The sequence below is a fragment of the Hydractinia symbiolongicarpus genome, chromosome 8, assembly GCF_029227915.1.
Source record: "Hydractinia symbiolongicarpus strain clone_291-10 chromosome 8, HSymV2.1, whole genome shotgun sequence".
In the NCBI taxonomy this organism is placed as follows: domain Eukaryota; kingdom Metazoa; phylum Cnidaria; class Hydrozoa; order Anthoathecata; family Hydractiniidae; genus Hydractinia; species Hydractinia symbiolongicarpus.
The window spans coordinates 9,099,434-9,112,667 of NC_079882.1; the positions used below are offsets into that span (position 1 = coordinate 9,099,434).

A 13,234-nucleotide genomic window follows, 5' to 3' on the forward strand; every position below is an offset into this window, starting at 1 on the left:
ATTTGACTTTTAAGTTCTGTGAATTTTATAGTTCCTTGAATTTTATTTCCTTGCATTGCTTTGGTTAAATATCAACTTCAAAATTATATTATAGTTATCACAAGTCTACGAAGGACTATTGTATTGCAAACAGAGTGAAATTCTTTTATAATCAAAATAGTTATTTTCATTCTGTAAATTTATGCGGTTAAAAACAAAAATCGTGTATAATTTGCCAATATCCTGTATATCAAAAAGACAAATATTTTCCGCGATTTCTGCGTGGTAGGATGATTGGGTACGCATGATTGAATATTATAACATAATGTCTGACAGGTTGGCACTCTTTTATGAAGTCACAGCGGACAAACAGAAGTCAGGGCATATACACTGACAAAAAGGAGAGTCTGAATGACTTGTACATGTGGATTCATCCATGTCAGAAGTTGAAATTTTTGTCTCGTGGACACAGCACACCATTTTTCCGCTTTCTAAAACAATTCTTAATCATTTAGTTTTATTCAATTAGTTTTATAGCCAGAATAAAAACAAAATTAAAATGTTAACTAACTTTAACTCATCTGCCAAAAATCCAAAAAAATAAGTGATTTGTTAAATTGAAAATTTTGCTATTTTGATAAAAACGGATGTGGGCAGGTAGGAGAAAGTTATGAACAAGAAAAACGTGAAAAAAGTACTATTCGTTTCATCATAAATGGCTTTGTTGTTCATGGTAAGGATTCCGAGTAGCACCCAGCATCTTTTAACTTTCTCCCTCCCTGGAAGTATCAAAAAAGTTTAATAAATAAGCGCCCGTAATTCAACAAGCCCCCTATCATTACTATCCCCTTTACCAGATGAATGGATGCTTATATGAAGTCTTATTTTGACAAAAGGTGATAAAACATGATCGAGCATTTTTTTGTGATAATAAGAAAATTTTATACAGTCACTTTCATTTTTAGTTTAAATCAATAGATTATCGGGAACTTTTACTGTCAAAATTTGGATATTTAATAACTGCGCCCTTGGTACTAACTGTATTTTATTTATTATTTGAGATTACATTGAGATTACATATCTTTTCAATTACTTGCACATTAGCTATGAAACTTTGTGACTTCAAATATTGTTCTGGCTGGGATATTTTCCAAATTTTTTGACTCTACCTGTTGATTACATCACGAATTATTAGACATTGCTCAAAACTACCATAATAAACTCTTTACGATAGAGAAGACTATAAGTTCTCATTTAATGATAATATGAATATGAAAATTTCACAAAGTGCCACCTAGGAAATCCGCTTTCCTCGATTTGCACGATTTTAATTTGATAAATAAAATAGTTGTTCAGGATTTTGTTAGTCTTAGCCTCTTTTATGCGCAATAACCGAAAAATATTTATATTGCTTACAAAAAGTCAAAACAGAATGGCAAAATATTTTCCACAACGCGATTTGGATAGGTATAGGTATTTCTCTCGATTTTAGAATCTCTGATGACGTCACACAAAATATGCTGACATCAGCAAAAAATAGTTGAGGTAACTTATTTCTTTTGTGTGATACTATAATACTATAACTCTGTCAGAAGTTATGGACAGCAGCACTTTATGTCCTTCTTCATGCTTTTAAGGTCTAAAACAGCCCATACCAAACAGGGTTAAAAATTATCTTTGCATACATTAATTTATTGATTAAAATTCTCTTCGTAAGATATTCAGGCTTAAAAAACTCCTTAAAATCAACAATATTTTAAAAAATTAGTCCAGGAGCTACCAACGGATCTTTTTATGTCATTTTCCTCAAAAGGTTTGATAGTGTCAATCTATTGTTTTTTAGGTCAGTATTTAAAATTGCTTTGTCAGACAGAGTTTTAAGGGTTTCTCTAGATTCCAGAGACCAAAATATATCACTCAAAAAGGCCCTAAGTCATGTCATAAGCCTCATGATTAAAACTTTGTATACAAGTAGTATTATCTTGTGATAACAAAAATACAAAATCTGACATAAAATTTGGGTTCCTAGGCCGTGTCAGACAACTAACAAAGCACTATAAAAAAGGCTTGTTTTCATGTCATGAGTCTCATGGCTGAAATTTCTCAGGTGAGTAGTACTTATACCTGCAAACACAAAAAATACAAATCTAACAAAAAATTTGGGTTCCAAGTCCAAGTCAGACCCCCAACAAGTAGGTATCACAATAGTGTTGTTTTCATCCCATAAGCCTGATGACTGAAACTTTTCAAGTGAGTAGTACTAAATCCTACGAACACAAAAAACACAATTCTAACATTAAATTTGGGTTCCAAGTCCTAGTCAGATCCCCCCCCCACAAAGAAAGGTATGAATATAGAGCGATTTTTACTTTATAAGGCTTATATGGCTGAACCTTGTCAGGTAAGTAGTACTAACAGCTTCAAATGCAAAAAAACAAATCTTACATCGAATTTTGGTTTTAGGTTAAAGTAAAATGAACGAAGGCAAAAATCATATGAGAGGCGTGATTGGCAAATCATCAGATCTACATATAGCAGATTTAGCATCTTGTGAACATCGTCATTTTTTCGTTTTTCCTGAAAAAAGAATGGAGATTTCAAGTTTTTTATTTTTATTTTTAGGTTGCTAAAGTAGATCTTATTAATCATATCATAGTCAAACAACGTTTTTTAATGTTGTATAGACGTTGGAGCAATGTAAAAAAAAAACGTTGTTTGTCCATAATGTGTTTCACTGTCGTAAGCATCTTCTTGCTCTTCGTCGTCAAACTCTAAAAATGACGTACTTTGAAATGATTGTGATCCAGTTATAGTAAAATACCAACAGCTTGATACAAACAGATTTCGCTCATATTTCATCACAACATGACAACTGCTTTATAATTTCAATATGACAATTATGACGAAAACTTACCCTTCATGTCATCAACGATTTTGAGAGCAACATCTCCATCAAACCACTTTAATTCATAGCTTTCACCATGCATCACCCAATCGAATGATAATGGATCATCAAGTGAAGCATCAGTTAACACACAGCTTTGCCAACTATTCAAATACTTTCGAAAAAGCAGTAACTCTCAGGGAATGGCTTTGTGCCCGACGCTGTCTGGCGGATATGGAATTGGTCAAGGCTGATATTTCACTTCGTTGACAAGCCGCATCTGCATTCACTGTTTGTTCTGATATCAAATCTATTGGAAGACTTTAAAACGATTTTAAAGTACGTCTCAAAGCAAAACAACCATTTTGGAAATCTTTATAAACCTCTGGATGTGTTTCCTTTATCTTTAGAAGATTATCATGGTAGATAACAAACGTAACAACAAGCACAATTGTGATGATTAAAAGTGAAGAAGTAACTTGCTAACCTAGGTAGACAGTATATGTATAGGTCTAGATTACCTGTTCGAAAATTCTAGCAAATTCATGATAAAGATGCAGCATTTCAATATATCCCATCCATTACTGTGCAGTTAAACCGTGGTGACCATATGCAGTGTCTTGAACAAAAGCTTGGTATTTTTTCAACAGAGTTTCACCTTCTTCAGAGATATCACTTTCTGATAGCTCTCGTGTACATTTATTGGATACAAGACATGTTTTCAAATCTTCAGTAACTAGAAGTTCTTCTTTTTCCAATGTCAGCTGAAATGCTTCGAAATGCAAATTTTCAATCGCTAGAGCTAAAAGTTGGTGAACCCTTTTGCTTCTTTCGTACCCTTTCCCAGATAAAAATGATGTAAGGGATCCTTTTTTAATTATATGACATTTATTGAGCAAGTATGAACCTGATTCTGCAATGTATTTCTTAATGACACCCAAAAAAGGACATTTTTATATGAAAGGAACCAAATGCTACAAAAACATTATCAAAGGTTAATGCTTCTTCCGTCTGTATTTCTAACCCCATCTTTGCAATTGCTAAATCATAGGCTACAGCAATGTTTTTTCCATCACATCCTGTAGCCATTGTTTGAGATCTATTCAGCGTTTCTTTCACAGCAGCACATGATGTAGGTGATAGGTTAATCTGAGGCAAGTACCAAATCTGTTTTGTAGCTTCAGAGTCTTTGGAGTAGAATGAATTCTATCCTACCCACATCGGTGTCTCAGATTGGAAAAAGATACCTCAGCCATCCATAACATATCTATGAAGCGTGAAGAAGAAAAAGAATCAGTAACATAAGTTCTTGTCAAATTATCAAGCGGTAACAAAGTACGATTGGTTATTTTTGGCTTTTTATGATACAGCTCAATATCTAATCCAGTTGCCTCGAACGTGCGTTGTCGTATCTTTGAACACTTAATCACATTTGAGTTGCTGACTGTTGGTCCAATTTTGTTACTTATACTAGGTTCTTCTGATGTGTGTTGAATTTCATCTTCTTTATGTGCATTGTTATCCATACTTTGATAAGCTATACCGACAGTGTTATGGAGAGAATCTTTACCACTCAAGGTTTCTACAAAGCGATCATAATTTTCAAATGCCAATCCTGTACAATAATCAGGTCACAACTTCATCTCACGGGGTGAAATTTTAGATTCCTGACAAGCTAAAAAAATAAGTAAGATCTGTTTCTAATTCTTCCACAGTGCTATAACTGACACAATGACCGTAGCGATTTAACATTTTAATCACCTTTTTAATGCCACACTAATTTTTCATTACCAATCCGAGTTTTAGATGCTTTTATGGTTTCTTTCTTCCAAATGTAGTTCTTAACACAACATCTTCACTTCTAGATCTTACTCTTCTCTGCTTACTCAGGGACTGACTTGTTCGACTGTGATTAGATATGTGAAGAACTGCAAAACTTCATCAGGAACATTAACCTCACCAGACAAAATATGGCTCAAATATAGATTTGACGTCGGTAATGGATTGTGTTCTGCTTCTGCAATCATGCCCTGAAGAGTGAGTACAAGTTTTGTGGCCAGTTTTGATTTCAGTGAATGTTCTTTTCGTAGAGCTTCTTCAGCATCTTGATTTCTGCTGAAAAGTAGATAACCTCTCTTTGTTTACCTTTCTGAATACAGATTCTTTCTTTGAAATGTTGCAGCAGCTTTACTTCCTAACCTTGAGTTGTTGATGTAGTGCGTGGGTCTTTTTCCTTTATGTTCTCAGATAACAAAGCAATGCAGTAATTATTCAAATCATTCATCAGATAGATTTCGACTTCAGTTACAACTTGGATTTCTATCATATCACAAATTGACTTGAATAAATCAGCATGTATAAATCTTGAACGATGCCATTCTGAAGATTCTCCACCTTGTTTCTTCCCAGGTTTTGATTGTTGAGCTTTAGTTTGATACCTTGTTCGACATACAGCATGATATTGAATTTCTTTTGAAATAAAGTTTATATCTCCTAATTTCGCGAGAATTTTCGTGTCATCTAATAACACAGCATTGTCTTCATATTACTTTCAGATTCATTTGTTTCAGCTGACACTAACTTTCGTTTTGTATTGTTATGTGTTTTGCCTTTCTTCGAGCAAAATATGCATGATTTTTGTAGCAGAAAGTGATTCCAGTTTAGGGACCAGTGACCTGGTTACGTAGGTCGTAGAAGAAGAGGGCATTTTCTTGTCCAAAATACTTTCCGATTGCTGTAAATCGGCGATAAAATGCAATATGGAAACCTTTAACATTGTCTACGATCAGAAAGGATCACATTATTGTACTTGAGATTTTTTGATTTTTTAATAGTGAGAACACTGTTGCATTTATCCAATGTATCAGCTTTAAATAATGTAATCACTCCATCTCTACTTCCCTCACCATGATGTAATACACAAGATTTACCTAAAGAGACAAAAAGTTTTTTATAGTAAATTGTGTATTAAGAGAAGAGACGAAAAGTAACTCCTATGATATAAAATACAGCTCGTCTGTAACACCAGAAAAATGCAAGAGTATGTTAAAAAACTATTTTAAAAACTGTACAAAGCAATTCACAATCTATATTATAATGCCCGTATACGTCTGTCTGTCTGTCTGTCACGCAAAATGGTAGCTTAGCTGCGACGGGCGAACCCGTGGATTTTCCACGGGCTAACGACTAGTATTATATATTCTTATACATTCTCAATATATTCTCAATATACTCAATATTATTTAGAGTAATCTCTAAAAATAAAGTCATTTTATTTCGTGATTTACAAAGTTAAAGAGGTATAAGTACTACTCACCTGAGAAATTTAAGCCATGAGACTCATGACATGAAAACAAGCCTTTTTTATAGTGCTTTGTTAGTTGTCTAACATGGCCTAGGAACCAAAATTTTAGTTAGGTTTTGTATTTTTGTTATCACAAGATAATACTACTTACATACAAAGTTTTAATCATGAGGCTTATGACATGAATTAGGGTCTTTTTGAGTGATATATTTTGGTCTCTGGAACCTAGAAGAACCCTAAAAACTCTGTCTGACAAAGCAATTTTAAATACTGACCTAATAGATTGAGACTATTAAACCTTCTGAGAAAAATGACATGAAAAGATCCGTTGGTAGCTCCTGGACTATGAGCTCAATTTCGAAACCAGGGCTTGTACCGTTTTTATATGAGTCCATTCGCATTTCATCTGATATCAGAATATACTACAAGCCCTTTGTTTGGGGTTAGTTCAGCGTAAAATCTTCGAGAGATCTTCAAACTTGTCCCCAGGGTTTTTTCACGTAAGAATAGTTCATAGGATCGTCGAGGATTGACTGATCTCAAGCCAGAAGTATATTGAATTTACAAGATTTAGTGTAATTTTAGAGAAAATAGAAAAACAGTGTGATTGGGTGAAAACGTAGTTTCTAGTATACTCACTTAAAAGTTAACTGAAGCTTGGGTTGAACTCATAACATTTAACGACGCTCGTTTTACCGATGCATGCTGTAGTTTTTGTTATTCATTCTTTAACTTTAATTTGATGTTCAGTACTTTTCTGCGCCTGAATAAAGTATGTGTTTCTCATTGCGTCCTCTAACACCTCCCTTAACCTTGTCACCAGACCTTTTTAGGCTTTCTATATTTGGACGGCCTGAACAAAATCCTTGACCTGGCCGGTCATGTGACGAATGGAGGCAAAATTATATTGCGAAAAAAACAAAACTTCTAAAACTTTAAAAATAGTGGTTGTTGCTGTGTTGTTGAAGGTGTTGCGTTTGGATTGGTGTTGGTCAACACTTGCATCATGTCACCGCAGCATGAATGTAAATGATAAATTATATATATAGATATGGATAAAAAATATTTTATTGACATCCAAACTTTTTTGAAAGCGCGGTCGGAAGAAAAGTGTCTTATTAAAACAGGCTCTTGCGGTTACTTTTCATCTCACTCTCAATCATATGCCTCGTCAAGCTTATCTCCACAGGCGAAATATTTTGCTTACTAAGTGGAGACATGGGGGTTAATACCTCCATGGTGGTGATGAGCCTAGTATAACTGTCGGGATCTTGCGTCGAGTCACGACAATAATTACTCACAAATGGTTCTATATACTCTTCTTCTTATATATACAACTTAATAAAGCTCACTTTTTACATCGCACGTAAAATCACTTCTTCCTGTTAGAAGGCGGCCTCGATCCCTTTACGTCACCATTAGCTTGTAACAACTGCACAGCAGCCGAGCTCACACAGCAGATCACGTGATCACCGAATAACTCGCGACATAAGTGCTGTTTTCTTGTAACATTGGCCTGGGTTTATTCTTAGGTCTAATTGAATGAATCTCGTTTCCGTGTACAGGAAACAAAGAAAGTATGCCAAATGATTACCACCCTGAATCGGTGAAATAGAAACTCGAGCGCGCTTTTTTTTATTTTACCTTACGAAATTTTCAAGGGTTTTACTCTTTTTACTCACACAAAAATATTTATCGATTGAAAAAATTATGTCCGCCTTCTAAGTAACGAAGTTTTTTAAATTGCAAAATTAATAGGAAATAACACGCCTATATGATATGTTATGAACCGATAAAATTAGTTGTCTGGAGAAAAAAGCTATGTCAGACAAAGAAAAGTCTGGGTACAAGTCTTATTATAATAAGCAATAAAAAAAAAGTTTACCCACGTTTTTACACTTCTCAGGAAGTAGCATATATTATTCAACACCAACCTCATTCTCAACTCATGTTTTCTCTCTTTTAAGAAGAAGATGCAACAGGAGCTGGAAACGAGTTTAGTTTAACAACTTTTAATTTGTACACGCCATTTGATGCCCAGGGAAATATAAAAATCCCGGGGTGGTTACTACGCAATTAATAATATTCGCATCTTTAAGAAATATAGAATTTGATAAGTAAAATAATAGAAAATAATTTTTTAGGTATTTTTGAAAAACAGTCACACCTCTTTTAAAAAGCAATTCCAAAACCACTTAGCAAGTTTTGTATAAAAAGAAGTATGTAGGAGCGTATCATTTGAGAAAACAGAGTACGTAACAGATACAGGACGCATAAAAATACGTTTGTAACAAAGGGGAAAGTTGCTTGGCAACAGATGCGCATGCGTATTTATACCGTTTTAAGAAATATCATAACATCGGTATCTCCAGGATGCATAACTATAAAGAAAAACATAACAGCGAAAATTTCGCAGCCACATTATAATCTTACAATAATTTTTAAAAATTCAAATAAATGTTAAATGAAGTTCTTGTTAAAAAACAGTAAACATTATATTCTTCAATACACAACACGTTTTATTTTGAAGGAAATAACTTCCTCGCTAGATAACATATTTTTTCTTTGTTTTCTCTTTTAAGTGTTTTTCATTGAAGAATCTATAATGGCTGTTTGAATTTCGTGAAAATTTTTCGTTCAAAAGAAAAAGTTGTGTTAAGATGTAAGTTGAAACTGATTTCATTCATTACTTTTTATTTTTCATTTTCTAAACTTAAACTTAAACAAAACAAAATGAGCTTCTTATTTTATTTTAATTTTTACATTTTATTAACGCAACGTGTCTCTCTCGTCAACAGATGTTTTTTAAGTTTTACTTTCAACTTCGTACTACCCCAATTTTTTTTAAACTTTTTTATAACAAAAAGAAATGTTAGAAGCGTAGCAAACTATATTTAAAAACTATTTTACATTCTAGATGGAGGGCGACCATGAAGACGCAACACGACTCTTCGAAGGAATTCCGGAAGATAAAAGGATTGGAATTTTGCGAACTTATCATCATCGAATGTATAAAAACGACGAAAATGATCTGAAGGAGAAAAAATCCCAGTTTTCAAGATGCTTATCATATTATTGTGTTAAAAATAAAGGCTCCTGTTTAGTGATATCTATCTCCTTTGCTCTTATTATTGTCGGCGTTTTATCTATCACATATGGCTTCATGACACCTGGCCTGTATAAATCTATCGGTAAAAATGGTACCTATACTGAAAAGTTAAAAGATGTTGAAAATTACGCATACTATAAGGACTTATTCATTATCTTTGGCATCGTGATGGTGAGTTTCGGTGTATTGGCTGCTTCGTTTGGCTTCTTTGTGCCATTGTATAAAGACAGTGCGAAGAAGATGAGCGCTACGGAGGAGTGTCAAAGAACACCAATAATAGTGGATTACGAGCTCCCACCTTATAATACGTCACTACAAACGGGAAATTATTTGGAAAGTGATTCTAGTTGGCTAAGTTCTTGTGGCTCACCAATAGAACAGGAAGGCTTTAAAACGTTCTTTATACAAGAGGAAAAATAGTTTCATGACGTCATAATATCAAAAGATCTAAAAACTTAAAAACTTTAAATTCTTGAATGCTGCATTTCCTGAATACCAATTTCTAAATTCCTTCAACCTTGTGCCAAGGCCCAGTTGAGGCTTATCCTAACGAGAATCTGAGTACCAGTTGTGAATTTCTTTTTGTTCAAAGTAAAAATATTTCTTTTGATAGTACAACTACAATATGCGCATTACTTCTTATTGTTTTATACAATTATTAGGAATAGGGTAAATATATTGAAAGTTAGTTATACATTGTGCGTGTTATTTTGTTTCATCTAACATTTGCGCCCAACATTGAGTTGTTTATAAACGCCATAGAGAAAAGTGAGGCCCGATACCCTATGTGATACCCGATACCCGATACCCGAGACCCTGACAACGATACCCAAGACCCAAGACCCAAGACCCTGATACTGATACCCGAGACCCGAGACCCTGATTTTTTTATCGTTCATCAACAGGTTGATTACTACTGTCTATTCCTTCTCATCACGAAAGTTTACCTCGAGGCTTATATTAAGAGCTATCTGGAGGATAATGCTGTCTATATCCGTGCAGGTTTTTTTAGTTATGGTTTTATTTTTACTGAGGGTAGTATGCTGTTTGAATGATAACGAAAATGAAAAAAAAACTACAAAATAACTCATTAAAACCACTAGAACCAAAAGTAAAATTAGGCTTTTAGAGCTTGAATATTAAATCAAGGATCAATCACGTTCCCACAGCTACTTTTTTGCTTTCTGGATATGCGTGTTTGCGCGAAATCAAAAGCGAAAAAGAAGCCCTGGGGAAGAGGTTGCAGAAAGGATAAAATAAGCAAACGCGGCAAGATTTATCTTTGTACAAATATGGTCATACAACATCTATGTAAATACTTAAAAACGATTACGAGGTGTCATGGAAAGTATGTGTATGTGTGACCATTTTTCTTTCTCTTTTGTAACTCGTCGACGGCAGGTCACGAAAATATCCGAACAAAAATCGACTAAAAACCGGCGCACAGTTGGACCGCAATAGCTCCTGAGATCGAGGTTGTCATAAATAATAAAGAGGATGAAATGGATCACTCAACAGTATTAAAAAAAGTAATTTTCTCAGTCCACAATCACGACTCAAGTTTTAAGCAGCTAACTATTTTTGAATAAAAAAGAGAGTCGTTTCAAAATGGATAAGTGCTCTTCTAGGCGATAATTTACAATCTTTAAATTGTTATTTTTGTACCTAAGTGCGAAGATTTACGAATTTTTTTACACTGACATGCTGGCACTGGCCGCTAGTAAATTAATTCCCCGTCTAACGTTTTTTCATGCAAAGGTTAGACCTACGTTAAAAAACATTCTTCCACTGTTAAAGCCAAAGATAAACTTTTGCAAAACTTAATTTTCTCATATTGCCTTATACATATATAACAACGCAATTGATGATGGGTTATGTTCGCTTCTATTGTCATACGTCTGGAAACTTCTAATACAATTTCGCGCATCAAAACATCAATCCTGCTGTTGGCATTTAAATACGAAATCGACATTTGTACAACCCACTTTAAACTTAGCAAACGTGATGTATTCTAAGGGTTATTTTTTTACATCGGCTGTTTAGAAAACAATAAAAAGCAGTACAACAAAAACAACAACATAGCCGCGAAATATCTTTTTTGTTAAATAACGAATATGATTAAGCCATTTTCTAGATCCTACGTATGCAAAAATAAAAAATTTAAAAAAATATGAATTACTCTCACACATAAAAGCAAAAACGTTTATGACCAATTTTTGACGTCATCTACATGTAAATAAAACGGCGCAGAAAGTTCCAGTGGTTGAGATGAACGGCACCTGGGTGCATATCCAAAAAAAGTAGCAACAGCGTTGAGTCATGATTTGAAAACTTAATATTTACAACATATCACAATCGCCCCCTCGTTTCTCTTCCTCCTACTATGTCCACAAAGAAAACGTATAAAAGGACTTTCAATGAAACCAACATTGTCATCACGGAAGAGTACATACCAATGCTGGTACACATTCAAACAGGATAGCTTAGAAAAACCCTTAGAAACAGTCACGGCAAGAACGGATTCATATATTTTCATATTGAAGAAAACAAAGAAACAAAAACTTCAGGTGAGGAAGCGTAAAAATTATAAAGTGTCTTTGCAAAGTAAAAACGAATCATTTGTTTATTTTCTTTAGTTTAAAGAAAACGAAAATGAAAAATACCACCTTGACCATCGCGCTGTTAGCATTCTGTCTTTTCGTAACGACAAACACTTTCGTTGTTTCTAGTGGCAAGCCTTTATCAGGGAACGAGGTACGGAACTTTTAATTTTAAGGCACTCTTTGTTTCTCTATTGAAACTTTAGCAGTTCCTATACCCGCTTACTTAAAGCTATTGCTTTGTAAGAAAATATTTAGGAAAAATAAGTTAAAAATAGTGAAGGTAAGACCAGAAAAATTGAGTTTTCTTCAAGATCATCACTTTTCTGACCGAATTTTCTCCTACCCAAGATTGTAGGTTTCTGTTTTTGCTTTCTCTCAGTTTCCCTTTTTTTTGCTGCATGCAGGGTATTTGAATGTTTTGACCACGCCCTACTACCGAAAAATTTAAGCGGCTTCCTGACGTATAAAAGAAGTATTTGGTACTCTTTAGATAACAGCACCCTTCAATTTTGGGAGATACTGCCAACTTCATATGACAGAGTGTTTGGAATTCTGCAGCAGTCTTGACATCTCCTTTGAAGATTGTTTATTGCTTTAACCTCAGTTATAACGGACTTTAATATATATTTAAAACAAGAATAAAATATTTATTGTATTATTTGTAACGTAGCATTTTAATTATCCTGCTAATTGTTTATTTTTGAATTAGTTATTTTAATTTCGAGCCCTTCCAAACATCTAAATGTATAGACAAGATATTATTTCGGCGTTAAAATATTTTACTACAGTTAAAATACATTCGTTAGAGAAAATAGAAGACGACGATTGTTTTTCATCAATATTATTACGCAATAACTTTTGTTGTTCTTAGTAGCGTTGTGGTTGTTAACCAGACTACAAATACCAAAAGGTCACAACCTAGTCAACACATCAGCCATTTAATATTTTTTGCAATGATTGTCATTTCTGTTTTTTAAGCTTGGTTTTCACTATGGGTTAACGATGAGCTAACCATAGTGCATATGACGCGCTAAGACCTTAGCCCATAGTGTGAACGTAAAAGTACCTGCATAGCTCACAACTGAACTCATCCTTAGCTCATCGTTAACCCATAGTGAGAACCAAGCTTTGAAAACCACATTTTGGAGCTTTTATGTTTTCGTAAGTGTTAAAACAATTTTTAATGTATGGACATTTAACGTGAACAGTGAAATAAGCTCATGAATGAAGACTGGAGTAGAAGTCCAAACTTATAGGTAGAACACAACGAAATACTGCAGTTCACACCACAGCAGTTCGCACAAAATAAAATTTCTGTAGACAGTTTTAGTCGGATCAGTATCACGTATAAGGAT

General features: G+C 34.0%; 1 protein-coding gene and 1 long non-coding RNA gene across 2 annotated transcripts; both read left to right on the forward strand.

The window, feature by feature from the left end:
• The first annotated feature begins 8,668 nt into the window (after positions 1-8,668).
• On the forward strand, positions 8,669-9,970 carry LOC130654908 (uncharacterized). The gene is made up of 2 exons (XM_057457559.1): positions 8,669-8,829; positions 9,085-9,970. The coding sequence occupies exon 2, from the start codon at positions 9,085-9,087 to the stop codon at positions 9,694-9,696; it is 612 nt and encodes a 203-aa protein (XP_057313542.1). The 5' UTR covers positions 8,669-8,829; the 3' UTR covers positions 9,697-9,970.
• A 1,616-nt stretch (positions 9,971-11,586) lies between these two features.
• LOC130654652 (uncharacterized) lies at positions 11,587-12,574 on the forward strand. Its single transcript, XR_008984471.1, has 3 exons — positions 11,587-11,843; positions 11,913-12,030; positions 12,370-12,574. It is a non-coding gene; the product is annotated as an uncharacterized LOC130654652 (long non-coding RNA).
• The last annotated feature ends 660 nt before the right edge of the window (positions 12,575-13,234 follow it).

What these genes read in the sequence shown, in the direction of transcription:
- LOC130654908 (XM_057457559.1), top strand. Translation starts at nt 9,085, where the DNA reads ATGGAGGGCGACCATGAAGACGCAACACGACTCTTCGAAGGAATTCCG.